The following is a 19,614-nucleotide window of genomic DNA, read 5'->3' on the forward strand; positions in this document are numbered from 1 at the left end:
CCCAGCTACCATCAGTTCTGAGGAAGGGTCACTTAACCAGAAACGTTAACTCTGATTTCTCTCCACAGATGCTGCCAGACCTGCTTAGCTTTTCCAACAATTTCTGTTTTTGTCTCTGATTTATAGCAGCCACATTTCTTTCAGTTTTGATGAGATAGAGAAATTTGAGGAAAGGAAAGATTGGGAAATGACAAACTGACTTCACCCTTTCGAACAGAGTCATCTGCCTGAGTGTATTCACTGTTTTGTCTGCCTTTCAGGAGGGACTGGGCAGTTTCTGCTACGTGCCATTCATTTGCATGAGCTTCCTCACTGCCTTGTTCATCGGAATCTTCCTGCCAGAAACTAAAGGAAAGACCTTTCTGGAAATTTCTGAGGAGTTCTACAGGCGTAACTTCAAGGAGCCTGTGAGGGGAAGTTGTGACTTCTGAAAATATTGTAATTGTATACAATGCATGTGTTTGCACGATTTCACTTGTGATATCGAGCTATCCTATTTATCGTCCATTTCACTGGGTTCAGAATTTAGGGAAGGTGTGGGTTTATAATTGCATCTTCATGCTAATACTCAACCTTTGTTTCCTATCCTCTCCCTCAGACCCTTGGGAGAGAAGCTTAGCATCCTCATGCCCAAAACAAAAATGAAATCAGCCTGTTGGGTTGAACGGGTTGATTAAATATGTCAAAATCAGATTACCGACCCATTCTGCCCATTTCTAGCTTTAACTGAGGCATGATGTGAGTAGGAGATTAGTTTGTTTCTCAAAGAGGGTTTAATATTATAAATATAACAATTCAGCCATGAGCTGTATTCTCTCAGCTTCTTGAATGTGACTGTTCTCAACCAAACAAGGTGTGTGACTTTTTACCTACTTCCTGGATGCCAGCATACCTTCTGAGAAACCTTTGTGATCAGCCTCAGATCAGCACTAGCCTGACCTGGATCTACTAAACCTTCCCTTATTGCTTTCGTATCAGACTGGGAGCCAAAACAGGCAATCTGTTGGCTTTTGGACAAGAATTAACCAACCTTTGCACTCAGTAACACTCCAAGCTCATAGGGAGATCTGCCATCCGGGTTACTCATGGCATTCTGAGTGAATGCATCCTGCAAGTCAGGTTAGGAAATAGCCATGTTTTGTTTATGTTCTGTGTTCTGGCCTCCTTATCTCCAGTCAATCCCAACCTATTCGAAACGTAACCACCGCATTCAATACCTGTTACTATTCATACATTGACTTTTCGTTCCACAAGGTAATGCTTTTTTTAAAAAAAATCCCTTGTCTGCTTCTTCAATTCCTCTCTGACCTTGACCATCTATCTGAGTAACCCTTACCTGCTATCTTTAAGCCTTTTGTACATTTCCCTAGTCTTCATGCCAACATTGAAGCCAGTATTCTCCAGCAAATAATGTTTTTGTTCCAGATTTACAAAATCTGCAGGTCTTTGTTTTTTACTGAAGTCAACGTATTCCTCTCCATTTCTCTTCCTGCTCCCAAAAGATGTTTCCACCAAACTTTTAGCGATCTCTAATTACCTATAGATGTCTCGACGACATCGTGATTTTATTTTCTCACAATCTGTTTGAACATTTTGTACATGAAAGACACAATACATATACAAGTTAAGGTGCAACTTATCCACTTTTTTGACCCCTCTAGAGTTATTCTGTGTTGATCTGTATGCCACACTGTAGGAAGAAATTACTCATGTGCTGAAGGTATCATAGAGTCATAGATATGTACAGCATGGAAACAGACCCTTCAGTTCAACTCATCCATGCCAACCAGGTAAACTGACCTAATCTAGTCCCATTTGCCAGTACTATTCATATACCCATCCAAATACCTTTTAAATGTTGTAATTGTACCAGCTTCAACACTTCCTCTGGCAGCTTATTCGATACACGCTCCAACCTCTGTGTGAAAATGTTGCCCCTTAGGTCCCTTTTATATCTTTCCCCTCTCACCCTAAACCCATGCCTTCTAGTTCTGGTCTCTCCCACTCCACATAAAATACCTTGTCTGTTTACCCTATCCAAGCCCCTCATGATTTTATAAACCTCTATAAGGTCACTCCTTAGCCTCCAACGCTCCAGGGAAAACAGCTCCAGTCTACTCAGCCTCTCCCTATAGCTCAAATCCTCCAACCCTGGCAACATCCTGGTAAATTTTTCTGAACCCTTTCAAGTTTCACAACACCCTTCCGATAGGAGGGAGACCAGAACTGCACGCAATATTCCAACAGTGGCCTAACCAATGTCCTGTACAACCGCAACATAACCTCTCAACTCCTGTACTCAATACACTGACCAGTAAAGGAAGGAATACCAAACGCCTTCTTCACTATCCTATACACCAGCGACTCCACTTTCAAGGAGTTATGAACCTGCACTCTTTGTTCAGCAACACTCCCCAGGACCTTACCATTAAGTGTATAAGTCCTGCTCTGATTTGCCTTTCCAAAATGCAGCACCTCACATTTATCTAAATTAAACTCCATCTGCCATTCCTCAGCCCATTGACCCATCAGATCAAGTTCCAATTGTACCCTGAAATAACCTTCTTCACCTCCAATTTTGGTGTCACTTGCAAACTTGCCACCTACACCTCCTATGTTCACATCCACATCATTTATATAAATGATGAAAAGTAGTGGACCCAGCACCGATCCTTGTGGCACTCCACTGGTCACAGACCTCCAGTCTGAAAAACAACCCTCCACCACCACCCTCTGTCTTCTACCATCGAGCCAGTTCTGTATCAAAATGGCGAGTTCTCCCTGTATTCCATGAGTTCTAACCTTGCTAATCAGTCTCCCATGGGGACCCTTGTCGAATGTTTTACTGAAGTCCATATAAATCATGTCCACCACTCTGCCCTCATCAATTCTCTTTGTAACTGCTTCAAAAAACTCAATTACTTTTGTGAGACATGACTTCCCACACACAAAGCCATGTTAACTGTCCCGAATCAGTCCTTGCCTTTCCAAATACATGTACATCCTGTCCCTCAGGATTCCCTCCAACAACTTGCCCATTGCTGACATCAGGCTCACTGGTCTATAGTTCCCTGGCTTGTCCTTACCACCCTTCTTAAACAGTGGCACCACGTTAGCCAACCTCCAGTCTTCCGGCACCTCACCTGTGACTATTGATGATACAAATATCTCAGCAAGAGGCCCAGCAATCACTTCTCTAGCTTCCCACAGAGAAGTAGGGTACACCTGATCAAGTCCTGGGGATTTACCCATTTTTATGCATTTCAAGACATCCAGCACTTCCTCCTCTGTAATATGGAAATTTTTCAAGATGTCACCATCTGTTTCCCCACATTCTATATCTTTCATATCCTCTTCCACAGTAAACACAGATACAATATACTCATTTAGTATCTCCCCCATTTCCTGCAGCTCCACATGTAGACTATCTTGCTGATCTTTGAGGGGTCCTATTTTCTCCCTGGATACCCTTTTGTCCTTATGTATTTATAAAAACCTTCTCCTTAACCCTATTTGCCAAAGCTATCTCATGTCCTATTTTTGCCCTCCTAATTTCCCTCTTAAATTACTCCTATGACCTTTATACTTTTCTAAGGATTCACTCAATCTCTCCTGTCTATTGCTGACATATTCTTCCTTCTTTTTCTTAGCCAAAACCTAAATTTCTTCTGTCATCCAGCATTCCCTACACCTACTAGCATTTCATTTCACCCCAACAGGAATATACAGTCTCTGGACTCATTATCTCATTTCTGAAGGCATCCCATTTTCCAGCTGACCCTTTATCAGTGAACATCTGCCCCCAATCAACTTTTGAATGTTCTTGCCTCACACCGTCAAAATTACTTTCCTCCAATTTAGAATTTCAACTTTTAGATCCATTCTATCATTTTCCAACGCTATTTTAAAACTGGTAGTACTATGGTCACTGGTCCCAAAGTGCTCTCCCACTGACAACTCGGTCACCTGCCCTGCCTTATTTCCCAAGAGTAGGTCAAGTTTTGCACCTTCTCTAGTAGGTACATCCATACGTTGAATCAGAAAATTTTCTTGTCACCCTTAACAAATTCCTCTCTATCTGAACCCTTAACACTATGGCAGTCCCAGGCTATGTTTGGAAAGTTTAATTCTTTCTCATAACCACCTTATTATTCTTACAGATAACTGGACTCTCCTTACAAATTTCCCTCTGACTATTAAGGGGTCTATAAAGAGCAAAAAGACAGTTCCCATGAACAAATGGAAAGAACTATGAGGAAAGGTCAAGTATGCTTTAAATATTAAAGTCCAGAACAAAGGGGAAAAAAGAGTTATTTAGTGATGTTTAGAATTTAAAGTGCAATACACAAAAGTGAGATTAAGCCAAAACATTTTAGGAAAATCATGTAAAACAATGACAATCATAAAGGAATGAGACAGTATGCGGGATAAAATTAATCTGAGATTGAGAGAAGTGGTCAATGAAGTTGTGAGAAATTTGAGATGAATTGAGGAAATTAAATGCCAAAAATATCAGTGTCATGGAAGGCAGATTGCAACATGACAATCCGAATCAGCATGTCCAGTTAATGAGAGTTGATCCTCTCCAAAGGAATCAATAAGAGGAGAATATGAATTAGCTCAACAATATTGTGACATTATAAAACATAATCTGGACTAAGTGAAAATAATAATATTTATTTCGCAATACACTTAAGTTAAACAAACACTGTTCACATGCCTACCTCAGACTGAGTGCAATATCACTGAACCAGAAAAGCAAGAACTCTTTATGATTCAGCATCCTTGGCAACTTAGTGAATAAACTGATATTATAGATTACTGTAATGCACCCTTTTAAAAAAAATTACCCTATTTTTCTAATCAACCCGTACGGAGATGTGGGACTTGAACCCATGGTGCAGGGGTAGGGCCATGCACCTTTTAATGTTGAAGATGTAATATTATCCAAAGGTTTCAACAGTACCATCGACTCAGGTAATACCAGGCAGATTCTTGAATAGAGTTTGAAGGGCCACGTACAACTATCAGTATTCTGAATGTATACGTATATATTATTAAGTATCGAAGTGGTGATTGCTCAAACAGGCAGTGTTCAGTTCCTAAATACAAAGTAAATTATTGAACAAATTAGTAACTATCTATTTGCACTGTTACTATTGTATTTATCTGTTATAATCATTTTGGTGTTTTATGTACTGAGATACTTATTTGAAGAAATAAACCAAAATCAATCTGCAAAGTATTTTGAAATTTCTGCTTGTTTAAAAATTCCCAGTGTCCCATATGACTTTCCGGTCTTTTTCTGATGAACCCACTTTCCTGAGACTCCTAAAGCCATGCAGTTGTGTCCAGCTGAGCAGGACTGTCTCTGCACTCTCCTCCAGGGGGCACTGTTCACACAAGTCTCTGCCTCTCACATTGACTCCAGCTTTCCAATGTCTTTCTCCTCTACCTAATTATGTGTAAGCACCCACAAAGGAAGTGTATCTGCATTGGTGGAGGGTGTGCTATTAAGTTATGATGGTTCTCCTTCAGAGCTTTGCTGGTCCTTTTGATCTGCTTATTCAAAAAGGCCAGTATCTGAATATGTGGGAGATACAAAAGTACAGGGTGAAGTTGCTGCATGTGTTTGTGGCTTACTGCAAATAAATGCTCATCATTCTATTGAAAGGGATGGACTGGAATGCAACCGCTGTAACTCCACCTCTACCATCTTGCCAATGCTGACTTCCTTGTGGTCAGCAATCCTCATTATTTCCATCTCCTACTCTGAAACGATGCAAAACAAGTCAGCCTGTTGGAGTCCCCACTTTGTTATTATTTGTCTGTTTCTCCTGTGAGGGTGAAGCAGAGTGTGATAAGGCCTCCACAAGCAATGGTAGCTACGCCTATACCTTCGGAGCTGTTTGTTTACATGATGGCAGGCCCTGAGCTTGTATTATGGTTTTGACTAGCCTGAGCACACTTTTCCCCAAGTACAGGAGTACAACGCACCCTGAGCCTACTCAGATGGTCTTTCTGCTGGGAGATGAATACCCAGAAACCCTTCCAGAGTGTATCAGGTCTTAGTAACATTTCCTGCACTGGATCTAAGGTCTTCTGATGACATAGCAGTAGTAGTGGTGGGCATCCATAACTGTCTGGGTGACCTATTACCACTCCCTAGAAGAGGAACTTCCTCTTAAATAGCGTTACACCAGCAACCAATTCTGGAGTGTACTCTGGGCTTGCAATGAGGGGCACTTGTCTGTTTTGGAAGCTGCATATATTAATATGTAGGGCCCCTTTTTTTAAGCTTAAGCCACTTTTCTAATCAACTTATTCAAGGATGTTATTACACATCTGGGCTTCCTGATCCCGGGGCCAGGACACTACCACTACCACAAGAGGGGTCCCTGTTCTTTGCAGAGAGAGAAAAGGTACACACACTGTGCTTGTTTGAATTCGATAAAATGTGACCACTTTTTGCTGGTTCATTTCTCAGGGCAGTGCCTTGATCAATTGGAATCAACATGTTGAAAATTAAAGCTTAGGAATTTACTGTCAGCCGTCATTAATTGGTGCATTCACCATGGCGCGATTTCCACCAAACAGGGTCCACAAGCCAACCAAGCAGCTTTCTCATGTCGAACAGTATAATTGATGTTTTCTCTTTACTCTGTCAATTGCTTGCAAATTGCTCTGATGAGGACAAGACTAAAAGCTTTGGCAAGGCCTGTCTTTTTTCAGTAATGCTCAGTTGTTCATTAAAGAGCTTGAAAGATACAGAAACCAAAGAACAATTCTTTCTGTATACAGTCAGGCTATTCACTGTTGTTTATCAATAAAGACTGTTTGTTTTATATACTACAGTGTTAAGTGTCTTGAGTATATTTGAAACATCTGCAAAACACACCAGGAAGGAGGTTAAATGCTAACAGAATCAAGTTTCTTTTTAGATTTATGTAACTATCTCATAGGCTCATGTGCAGGTTTACGAATATCGTCCAGCAGCCAAGTTGGTTCAATGATGGAGAACTGGTCTTGAGGTAATGTTGTTCCATTCCCTCAAATGAAACATTTTGAGGTAGATCCTGACTTTATGCAATATATTGAAGTGATCATGATTCAGCTTGACATCTTCCCACTATTATTTTTGTTCTAGGAAGAGATCTAGGAGGCTGCCAATTTGTCATTGGCCACTTTACAGTGTTGCACATCATCGAGGTCTATGTTTCGGTACAAATACCCGGCAGCAGATATTTTCTTACAACAAATGCCTGCAGTGTGAGGTGTGGTGGATACCAAGATCCACATGCTCAAAATCTTGTGGACAAAGTGGACAGGTGTTTTCACTGACTGAAGGATTTGTTTGGCCTTCCTAGTATATAGGGCATTGATATCCAGGACTTCTGTAATGTTATACTGTACAGGGAAGTTTTCCTTGCATTAATATGACATTCCTCATTTTGTGACTCCCCACCCTTTACTGGTCCTTGTTAGCACTCTATAACATATAATTATGAATTTGGCTGTAGAATTCCTACAGTGTGGAAGCAGGCCTTTTGGCCCTTCAAGTCTACACTGACCCTCCAAAGAGCATCCCACCCAGGCTCACACCATCCCCACAAACCTGCATTCCCCATGGCTAATCCACTGAGCCTGCACATCCCTGGACACTATGGGTGATTTAACATGGCCAATCCACCTAACCTGCACATCTTTGGTCTGTGAGAGGAAACGTACACAGGTACAAGGAGAATATGCAAACTCCACACTGGCAGTTGAGGTTTGAATTAAACCAGGTTCCTGGCAATGTGAGGCAACCGATTCTGGTGAATCTATTTTTTCTAGGCGTCAGGCCGGGGCTGAGTTTAATGGTAAAATATAGTTAGAAACTTGAATTCCTTTGTTTATCTTCATTCTGACATCTGTCTCAGCATGTTGCAGTCAGTTGTGAAATGTTGCAGAAGGTAAAACTGAGCTCATCTTTAGTTTGTAAGTTTGTGTCGTTTTCCCAGTTTTCTGTAGTAATACTCAGTACTACCATTATTTCTATTCTTATCTTTCTATTAGCTGATGGGGACCATGTTAATCATTGTTAGGATGTGATATTCTCTGCTAAAACTATTCTTCACGTTCATTTTAGAAACTTTTGATAGCTCCTGCTTATACTGCTACCAAATCCATCTTAAATCCTATCTTTTGCTGAAATCTTCATCCATGCAGTTGCCACAATAGTCTAATGCTCGCCTGGATAGCCTTTAGGGCTATATCAGTATCAGCTTGTGTCTTGTACATGGCACCAAAGTTGCTCCATTAGAGGTAGACATTGAAGAATTTTGGACCCCAGCTATTCACAAGCTATATCCATGAATTGATATAGGAACAAATATAACATTTCCAAGGTTGTGCATGGCATACAGTGGAAATAGGAGTTAAAAGGAGGATTCACAGAGGCTGCAAGGGGATTGTGACAGTGACTGGACTGATCATGTTAGATGGTATATAATGTGGATAAGAGTAAAGCTATCCATTTTGGCAGGAATAATGGTGATATTGAATATTTCTTAAATGGTGAGACATTGGGAGATGTTGATGTCATAGAGTCATAGAGATGTACAGTATGGCAACAGACCCTTCAGTTGAAATCATCCATGCTGACCAGATATCCTAAAGTGATCTTGTCCCATTTGCCAGCATTTGGCCTGTATTCCTCCAAATCCTTCCTATTCATATATCCATCTAGATGCCTTTTAAATGTTGTAATTGTACCAGCCTCCACCACCTCCTCTGGCAGCTCATTCTATACATGCACCACCCTCTGCCTCTGAGGTCTCTTTTACATCTTTCTCTCTCACCTTAAATCTATGCCTTCTACTTTTGGATTCCCCTACTCTAAAGAAAACACCTTGACTATTCACTCTATCCATGTCCCTCATGACCTTATAAACCTCTATCAGCCTCTGCTGCTCCAGGGAGAATAGACCCAGCTTATTCAGCCTCTTCCTAGAGCTCCAATACTAGCAACATGCTTGTAAATCTTTTCTGAACCCTTTCAAGTTCCACAACATTTTTCCTATAGCAGGGAGACCAGAATTGAATGCAGTTTTCCAAATGTGGATCTTAAATCACAGAAAGCCATCATGTAGGTGCAGCAAACAATTGGGAAGGCAAATGGTATATTGACCTTTCTAGTAAAAAGATTTGAGTACAGGAGTAAAGACCACACTGAAGGATTTGTGCACCTTTAGTCCCCTTGACGTTATATACCTGCTCCAGAAGGCTGCAGCAGAGATTCCTGGGATAGAGGGACTTAAACTGGCCTGGTCTTCAGTAGAGTTAACAAGAATGAGGGATTGTTTCATGTAAACCTCCAAAAACTCTTAAAACACAATATGGGATAAATACAGAAAGGAGTTTTCCCGAGTTGTGAAACTTGAAAGGGTTCAGAAAAGATTCACAAGGACGTTGCTAGGGTTGGAGGGTTTGAGCTCTTGGGAGAGACAGAATAGGCTGGGGTTGTTTTCCCTGGAGTGTCAGTGGTAGGGGTGGCTTTATAAAGGTTTACAAAACCATGAGGGGCATGGATAGGATAAATAGACCATAAGACATAGGAGTGGAAGTAAGGCCATTCGGCCCATCGAGTCCACTCCGCCAAAGTCTTTTGCCTGGGGTGGGGGAGTCCATACTCGAGGGCATAGGTTTACAATGAGAGGGGAAAGAATTAAAAGGGACCAAAGAGGCAACTTTTTCCACAGAGAGTGGTGTGTGTTTATGGAATGTGCTGCCAGATGAAGTGATGGAGGCTTATACAATTACAGCATTTAAAAGGCATCTGGATGGGTACATTAATAGGAAGGGTTTAAAGGGATGTGGGCCAAGTGCTGGTGAATGAGACTAGATGAAGTTAGGATATCTGATCGGCATGGACGAGTTGGACCAAAGGGTCTGTTTCTGTGCTGCACATCTCTATGACTCTAGTTGGGACACCAGGGGACACAGTCCCACAAGAAGGAGCAAGCCCATTTAGGACTGAGATGGGGAGGAATTCCTTTTGGATCTTGGGAATTCTATCCCTGGAGGGCTGTGGAAGCTCAATCAATGAATATTTTCAAGTTGGAGGTTGATAAATATCTATAGATTGATAGATATACATCCAGGAATATGGGAGATCAGAGAAAAATTACATTCAGTTACAATATCAAACATCATTTAGAATCTTTAGTCTCCCAGCGGCTCCAATTTGGAATTTTCATCGTCATGATTATGGTCTCTATCAATTGTACTTTTCTTGGTTTTTATACACACAATTCACTCACTAATTGATAGTTTATTTTGGAGCATGTGTACCATGAATGAAGTCTCATATTTCTGATGAGCTTAGAAATTATATGGGAAGCCAAGGAGTAAAGGTTCCTGCATCTTTCTCCACATTCCTGATAGTAATGTTGGACCAACCAGTTCATTACAATAATACCTTCATTTAATGATGTGCTGATATTCCAGTGAGCTGCCTGCAGCAAAGAACCATCCCAAATAATAAACAATGATACGTTATTTTAACAAGTGCAGCACTAATAATATGTGTTCTTTTCAAACAATTCTCCAACATACAGAATCTTAAATTTGTTGTGTGATCTCACTCTTGAGAGTCTAACCTGTGGTTAAATATTGCAATAATGTTTTCATCGCTGGTGGGAATGGGTGTTGCTGGCTAAGCTAGCATTTGTTGCTGTTCCCTATTTGTCCTCAAGAAGGCGGTGGTGAGCTGCCTTTCTGAAATTAAATGCTGCAGTCCATGTGTTGTAAGTTGAACCAATATGCCGTTAGGGAGGGAATTCCAGGATTTTAACCCAGCAGCAGTGAAGGTAAGGGTGATGTATTTCCAAGCTAGGATAGTGAGTGGCTAGGAGGAGACCTGGCAGGTGATGGTGTTCTCACATATCTGCTTACCTTGTCCTTCCAGATGGAAGTGGTTATGGATTTGGAAGGTGTGGTCTGAGGATCTATGGTGTAATTCTGTACTGCATTTTGCAGTTACTGAGAGTCAGGGGTTGAGGGAGTGGAGTCTTATGGATGTGGTGCCAATCAAGCGGGCTGCTTTGGCCTGGATGTCCTGTGTTTTTAAATTTTTTTTTCTGACACTCCTGTTTTATTCCCCATTCCCCCCACACTACCACCTAACTGCGGTAGTGCTTATTTATTCCCCAGCACCCGTGTGTGTGCAGGTGTAAGACACAGTGAAGGAAACGAGGTGCACAAATCTTTATTCAGTTTCCACCACCAGGAAGAAAAGAAACACCCAAGTGGTCAATGACAAGCAGTGCCCTTCTTATCGGGTGGCATGGTGGCTCAGTGGTTAGTACTGCGGCCTCACAGCGCTAGGGACCCGGGTTCAATTCCCGCCTCGGGCAACTGTCTGTGTGGAGTTTGCACATTCTCCCCATGTGGTTTCCTCCGGGTGCTCTGGTTTCCTCCCACAGTCCAAAGATGTGTAGGTTAGGTGAATTGGCCATGTTAAACTGCCCATAGTGTTAGGTGCAGGGGTAAATGTAGGGGAATGGGTCTGGGTGGGTTGCCCTTTGAAGGGTTGGTGTGGACTTGTTGGGATGAAGGGCCTATTTCCACACTGTAAGTAATCTAATCAAAGGGCAATGCTGTGTGATCAAACAGTGAAGGGGAGGGCAGGGATTAAATCAAAATAGAGTTGGAGGGGAAATGATGCACTCCACTCCCCGTGATGCCCACCTCTCCCTGAACAACTCCAGGGTGTTGGTGGACACCGCGTGCTCCTTCTCCAGTGCTAGCTGCGCTCTAACGTATCCGCGGAAGAGGGGCAGGCAGTCGGCCCTAATGACCCCCTCCAAGGCCCGCTGCCTGGACCTGTTTATTGCTATGTCCTGTGTTTATCTGGTGAGTCTAATTGAGTTTTTGATCAATGGTAATCCCCAGGATGTTGATTGTAGGGTACTTAGTGATAGTAACACTATTGAATGTCAAAAGGCGGTGGTTATATTATCTCTTATTGAAGATGGTCATTGTCTGGCATTTGTGTGATGTGAATGTTACTTGCCACTTGTCAGCCCAAGCTAAGATATTGTCTAGATCCTGTGCATTTGAACATAGACTGCTTCAGTGTCTGAGGAGTTGCAAGTGGTGCTGAACATTGTGCAATCAATAGCGAACATCCCCTTATGATGGAGGAAAGATCATTCATGAAGCAGCTGAAGAAAGTGGGGCCTAGGACACTACCCTGAGGAACCCCTGCAGAGATGTCCTGGAGCTGAGATGACTGATCTCCAATAACCACAGCCATCTTCCTATGTGCCAGGTATGACTCCAACCACCAGAGAGTTTGTGCCTTGATATCTATTAATGCCAAATTATTAGGGCACCTTGATGTCCCAGTCAGTCAAATGCAGCCTTGATGTCAGCGGCTGTCACTCTCACCTCCCCTCTGCAATTCAGCTCTTTTGTCCATGATTGAACTGAGGCTGTAATCAGGTCAGGAGCTCAGTGGCCCTGGTGGAACCCAAACTGGGCATCACTGAGCAGGTTATTGCTGAGCAGCACCATTGATAACACCTTCAATCACTTCACTGATGATTGGGAGTAGTCTGAATGGACGGTGATTGGCCGGGTTGGATTTGTCCTGCTTTTGGTGTAAAGAGATACCTGGGCTATTTTCCACATTATTGGATAGATGCCAGTGTTGTAACTGTACTGGAACAGCTTGGTTAGGGGAGCAGCATGTTCTGCAGTAAAAATCTTCAGGACTACTGTCGGAATGTTGTCAGGGCCCATAGCCTTTGTGGTATCCAGTGTGTCCAACTGATTCTTGATATCTCATGGAGTGAATCGAATTGTTAGAAGACTGGCATTTGTAATGCTGGGGACCACTAGAGGAAGCCAAGATGGATCACCCACTTACCTTTTGCACTGATGTGCTGGGCTCTTCCATCACTGAGGATGGAGAACCGCTTCCTCCAGTGAGTTATTTAATCATCCACCACCTTTCATGGTAGGATGGGTCAGGACTGCAGAGCTTAGATCTGATCCATTGGTTGTAAGATCACTTAGCTCTGTCTATCACTTGCTGTTTATGGTGTTTGGTGTGCAGGCAGTCCTGTTTGGTGGCTTCACCAGGTTGACACCTCATCTTCAGGTATGTCTGGTGCTGCTCCTGGCACACCCTCCTGCACTCTTCATTGAACCAGGGTTGATCCCCTGGTTTGATGGTAATGGTTGAGTGGGGGAATATGCTGGGTCACGAGGTTACAGATTGTGCTGGAGTACAATTCTGCTACTGTTGATGGCCCACAGTGCCTTATGGATGCCCAATCTTGAGTTGCTAGATCAGTTTGAAGTCTCTCCCATTTAGCACGGTGATAGTGCTCCACAACACAATGGAGGGCTTTCTCAATGTGAAGGCAGGACTTCACCTCCACAAGGGCTGTGCAGTGGTCACGCTTACTGATTATGCCATGGACAGATGTGTCTGCAGCCGGCAGATTGGCATATTACACAAAGTATTCATCCCAAAATGCCAGTTACACATCTTGGGTTTGCGACTTTGGTTTGCTGACTACCTCCAACTCCCAACCCCTCACTCCCTCCATTCCATGACCACTTTCTTGCTGCCTACTGTTTCCCATGGTAGACGGAGGAGGCCAAGGAGGCAGTGAGGGGTCATAGAACCATAGATAATTGGAGCCATTCAATATGGCTGATCATCCAACTCAGTACACTGTTCCTGCTTTCTCCCCATATCTCTTTGATCCATTGAGACCTAAGAACTATCCCTAACTCTTCTTTTTGAAAATTTTCAATGTTCTGGCCTTAACTGCTTTTAATGCCAGAGAATTCCACAAGCTCACAACTCTCTGGGTGAAGGTATCTATCCTCATCTTAGTCCTAAATATCCTACCCCATGTCCTTATATTGCCACCCTGATCCTGGATTCCCTGATCATCAGGAATATTCTTCCTGTGTTTACCCTGTCTAGACCTGGCAGAATTTAATCGTTTTGTAAGAGATTCCCCTTTCATTTTTCTAAACTCCAGTGAACTAATCAAGTCTGCCGTTTCCCTACGTTTTGGGTGGGAAGTGGGATGTTGAGCGAACATTCAATGGGTGCACAATGATAGGTTCTGCTGCTCCATTGCCCTGCGGGGAACAGGAAGTCGGGCACCCGGTCCATTGTAGGCACTTGCTTGCTGCCCCCTCACTCTTCCACTTGCCACTTCACTTTCCCCCTGAGGTTAAATCGCAGGTAAGTAAAGAGCAGAGCACAGGTAGTGGAGAAACCTCTCTGAATATTTACAGCCGGTCTGCCCTTCAGATTCACCCCATCTTATCTGCCTCATTGATCTTTTTAACATGTTAAACACGTCAATCAGATAGTCCCTCAATCTTCTATCCTCAAAGAAGTCTAGGTCACATTGATACCATTTATCCTCACAATTTAACTCTCTGCATTTTCTTCCACTCTCAGCCAATCTGATAAGGCATAGGATATTGGCAGTGCACTAAATGCTCATTGTCCCAGTACAAGGTCAGACAGTGACTGATAGCAGATGAATTAATTTTGATACAATTCCAAGTTGAAGTGGCAGTGCTGTTCCTTCACTTTCCAGCAGAGGCGTGAGTGAGCAATAATTCAGGACGGAGTAGCTTCAAACCCTGGACCTCTCTGCAATGTGGTGCAGTGACCATGTGACTGGCTGATTGCCTGAAGTGGAAGGTTGTAGCTTAGAAACAAATGGTGGCTCAGTGGTTAGCACTACTGCCTCACAGCGCCAGGGACCCAGGTTTGATTCCAGCCTTGGGTGACTGCCTGTGTGGAGTTTGCACATCCTCCCCCCGTGTCTACGTGCGATTTCTCCAGGTGCACCGGTTTCTGCCCACAATCCAAAGATGGTATGCTTTCCTTTATTGGTCAGAGTATTGAGTCCAGGAGTTGGGAAGGTCATGTTGCGGCTGTACAGGACATTGGTTAGGCCACTTTTGGAATATTGGGTGCAATTCTGGTCTCCTTCCTATCAGAAGGATGTTGTGAAACTTGAAAGGGTTCAGAAAAGATTTACAAGAATGTTGCCACGGTTTGAGGATTTGAGCTATAGGAAGAGGCTGAACAGGCTGGGGCTGTTTTCCCTGGAGTGTCGGTGGTTGAGGGAGTACCTTAATAAGGTTTACAAAATCATGAGGGCCATGGGTAGGGCAAATAGACAAAGTCTTTTCCCCAGGGTAGGGGAGTCCAAACTAGAAGGCATAGGTTTAGGATGAGAGGGGAAAGATATAAAAGAGACCTAAGGGGCAACTTTTTCACACAGAACGTGGTACATGTATGGAATGAGCTGCCAGATGAAGTAATGGAGGCTGGTGTAATTACAACATTTAAAAAGCTTCTGGATGGGTATATGAATAGGAAGGGTTTAGATATGGGCCAAGTGCTGGCAAATGGGACTAGATAAGGTTAGGGTATCTGGTCGGCATAAACTAGTTGGACTGAAAGGTCGGTTCCATGCTGCGCCTCTCTATGACTCTATGTGGAGGTTAGATGGATTTGGCCATGCAAAATTGCCCAGAATGTTTGATAATGTGCAGACTAGGTGAACTGGCCATGGTAAATGCAGAGTTACAGGGATAAGGTAGGGGGAGTGGGTCTGGGTGGGATGTTGTACAGAGGCTCGGTGAAGACTTGACAGGCCAAATTGCCTGCTGTAGAGATTCTTCAAAATAGGGAGAATTTGCTGTTGGGTTCCTAGTGGAGGTAGTGGGAGGTATTGTTAGAATGGGCAGTTGATAGTGATGGGATACAGCATGGTTTAGGCCACAGATGGTGGTTGGAAGGGGCACATGCAGGTGAGGGTTACCCAGTCGTGGGAGTGGGGAAAATTGTAGTCAGAGGGACCTGCTTACTAGCCACTAAGAGGGAGGGTGCAGTTTGTCGGCAGTGAGGAGTTTATGGAAATGTGTTTGTTTTTGGCTCCAGTGGGTGGATCTCAACCTGTCTTGGCTGGTAAACTGTGTTGTAAAGGCTTTCTCTTCATGGATTCAACCTTTCCTGTCTCCCTGTGTGTGACTGTTTTCCGCTGGCTATAGTTAGATTTAGAAATGCTTTTTAAATGGAGGTACATAGCCTCCTTTAAAGGTTTCTGCAGTTGAGTTGTCACCAGATTGATTGCCATTCCTCTGTTCGAACCATATTGAGCATTTTTTATGGTGGTTTGAGTTCCTACAAGATCATAAGGTGTAGCAGCAAAGTAGGCCATTCAGCCCTTTGAATTTGTTCTGACTTTCAATGAGATAATTGCTGATCTAATAATCCTCAGCTTCACTTGATGGCCTTATCCCCATAACCCTTGACTCCCTTCCTGATTTAAGATCCATTTCTCTCAGCCTTGAATATAATTAATGACCCGGTCTCATGAGTCCTCTGGTATAAAGGATCCCACTGATTAACTAGCCTCTGAGATTATACTCTCTGATCCTAGATTGTCCCATAGCAGGAAACAAGCTCTCTGCATCCACCCTGTCAAGTCCCTCTAAGAATTGTATGCATTTCTACTTTGGGTGGAGCTCTAGTAGAATCACGGAATTATTGTGGGGAGCCAGAGAGGCTATTTGGCCCATCATGGGTGCACTGGCACTTCATCCAAGCTACATTACCAAGCGCCAATCTCTTGCTTTGCTCCTATGCCCTTACACACCATTTCCACCCAGGTCACCCAATGCTGTCTTGAATGCTACAGTTGAACAATGGATCTTCAGCCCATTTCCTGATGGAGCCAGAACTAATTTGCACCAGTGATGGGGATGGCTTGATTCAAAAAGAGAGACTTGTACTGTTAAACCAACAGGAGCGCATTTGTTCCATGGAATAATTCCCATTGGAATCAGTCACTCATTCCGTTTATTGGCATCAGGTTTGGTTACAACTCTTGTTGCTGGTGGGTGATTATGATGCCCAAATGATATCAGTCACACCTACCAAGAGTTCTGGCTTATTTGAGTGTGGCAGAGCAGTGAGTCCAAGCTGTTTGGGTTCTGCAATGCCTTCCTCTGTTCCATCCAATCTCAGCTTGTGGACTACAACCTCTGTAGGTATGTAAGCATACGGATGCATTCTGTGATATGGTAAAGGTCGGTTCTTCTTTGTTGGTGTTCTCTGCAATGTAACAACTTTGCCAAGGCGCCATCTTGCTGTTAGAACAACTTGTCCTTTGCACCACTGGAACATGACCCCAGATCTGACTGAGCCATCTTGACTGGCGAAAGTCTCCTGTCTTACAAGGTACCCATTGAATAGAACTGGGGAGAGAGTTCCAAACCATTTCAGGTCAGAGATGCATTGATCACAGATTTTGTTATGTGCAGTTTCTGAAAGCAGTGTTTCAGCTTTTCATGTTAGATAGAGCATATGGATGCTTGTACTGTACCACTAAAGAAGCGGGTATATACATAAAACAACAGAGCTGACACGCAGCTCTATGCCCATGTTATGTTCCATATGACCTTCATCTCACTCTATCAATAAGTCCTTGTATTCAGCTCCATGGTCTTTTTTCAAAAATTAAAAATCACACAGCACCAGGTTATAGTCAAACAGGTTAATTTGGAAGCACTAGCTTTCGGAGCGCTGCTCCTTCATCAACATTTCAAAATGCACTGAAACCAAGAGGTGCAATAATCAGGAAAGACTATCAAAAGGCCTTAGACCCGGAACGTTAATTCTGTTTTTGCTCTTCATCAATGCTGTCAGCCTTGTTGAGTATTCCCAGCAGTTTCTGTTTTCAGCATCTGTACATCTCACGTATGTTCCATTCTCGTTCCATTCTCCCTCATGCATTTATCTAGCTTCCTTTTGTATTCAGGTTGACCACCACATATTGTAGTGAGTTCTATAACATCAACACACTGTGAGTAAGGAAATTTCTCCTTAATTATTGAGCGGATATATTAGTGATTTATATTCATGGACCCTAGCTTTGGAATTTCCCGCAAGTGAAAACATCTCTTCTCCAATCTAACCTTCTGGAAAATATGCAACATTTTAATAACCTTTGTTTGATCACTTCTGTCTTTTCTAGAAAAAAGAGCCTTGGCTAATTTAGTCTTTCTTGAATGTTGTATCTTCTCAGTTTGAATATCATCTGAGGAAATATTTTTGCACTTTTTCCAGTGCTTATCTATGGTTCAAATTGTTTTCCTCAGCTGTGTGAAAGGTGAAAACTTCTGAAACATTTTTATTGATAGAGGTCTTGTTGATTTAATCAACTGAATTGTTTTGTTCAGTTGTGTTCAGTATTTCTTCTAAACTTGGGAAAGAAATGGTCGTGATTGTTAGGATGAGTCCTGCAGATAGTAAAGTCTAATCTTATGATGGCCTCCTGTTTCAATCTCAGTGGTGAAACAAGTTTAATATGCATTACTAGGTTAAATCAGTAACTTGTAATCACATATTACTCCACTATAAACTCTTTTCTCCAGTCTGCAATTCTTTTGTTTTTTTTCTCCATACCACTTTGTATAGGTCCCATTATTTTGCTGACCAGCCCTTCACAGTCCCTTGGCTTTGTATAGAGCCAGCTGTTTATTGGGTTATTTTACAAATGATAATTGTATTTAAAACAGAATTCAAGTCCATACTTCAATGTAAGAACTTTATTTCAATTGGACATACTCCCTAGAACTCATACCCCATTGATTACTAGCTCCCTTTGTTTATGCAATCATTTTTCACCTGAATTTTATTTTTTAATCTAACCTATTTTTCCTAATCAACTCTTTCTGAGACATTGCACACCTCTGGAATAAGTGAGACTTGAACCTGGGCTTCCGATCTGGGGAGAGGGACACTATCACTGTGCCACTATCAGAGTGCCCAATTTTCACCAGATTTTCTTTTCCTCATCAATCTGTTTAGAGATGTTATTACATTATCTCTGGAACAGATGGCACTTGACCCCAGGCCTCACAGTCCAGGGAGACACTGCCACAAGACGGCCAAATTTTCACCTGAAAAGACCTTTGTTAATATATCCATCACCTGCTCCCTCATTCCATTAGGTCTCAGGAACACCTCCAGATCAGATTAGATGATAACTCATTAAAGAGTCCTTGCCTTCTGGTGCTATGATCAGAAACACACACACAAAAATCTGATTGCCCAACATGAAGCTGTGCCATATATATATGTGACCAGAACACATTCATGGTATGGATTGAGGTAGAAATGACAGTAAGTTTGGGCAGAATTTATTTCAGGTGCCAGCACAGAATATATGCAGGTGAATTGACGGCCTGTTTTACTGTCTGCCCATTGTCTTTCCCATTGGCTTGGGTGCTGGGATGATATTAGGTCTCTGGAGATGACGTGTTTATGGTAAAATTAATGTGGGTAGTGAACTCCTGGCGGGAGAAAAACCATCTTTAATTTTGTCTTAATCCCTACAGTGTGGAAACAGGCCATTTAGCCCAACAAGTCCACACTGACCCTCCGAAGAGTAACCCACCCAGACCCATTCCCCTACCTTATTAGTCCACATTCACCCCTGACTAACCTACACATTACTGAACACTATGGGGCAATCCAGCACGGTCAATTCAACCAACCTGCATATCTTT

The 19,614-nt window shown here is 42.7% G+C and overlaps 1 protein-coding gene across 1 annotated transcript in view; it reads left to right on the forward strand.

The window, feature by feature from the left end:
• The window catches only part of LOC132827386 (solute carrier family 2, facilitated glucose transporter member 11-like), a 90,245-nt gene extending 88,910 nt beyond the window's left edge, over positions 1-1,335 (forward strand). The window contains exon 12 of the mRNA XM_060844049.1: positions 261-1,335. Within this exon, the coding sequence (XP_060700032.1) occupies positions 261-431 (171 nt within the window). The 3' untranslated portion in view covers positions 432-1,335. The remainder of the gene's footprint in view (positions 1-260) is intronic.
• The last annotated feature ends 18,279 nt before the right edge of the window (positions 1,336-19,614 follow it).

Source organism: Hemiscyllium ocellatum, chromosome 24 (assembly GCF_020745735.1).
Source record: "Hemiscyllium ocellatum isolate sHemOce1 chromosome 24, sHemOce1.pat.X.cur, whole genome shotgun sequence".
In the NCBI taxonomy this organism is placed as follows: Eukaryota; Metazoa; Chordata; class Chondrichthyes; order Orectolobiformes; family Hemiscylliidae; genus Hemiscyllium; species Hemiscyllium ocellatum.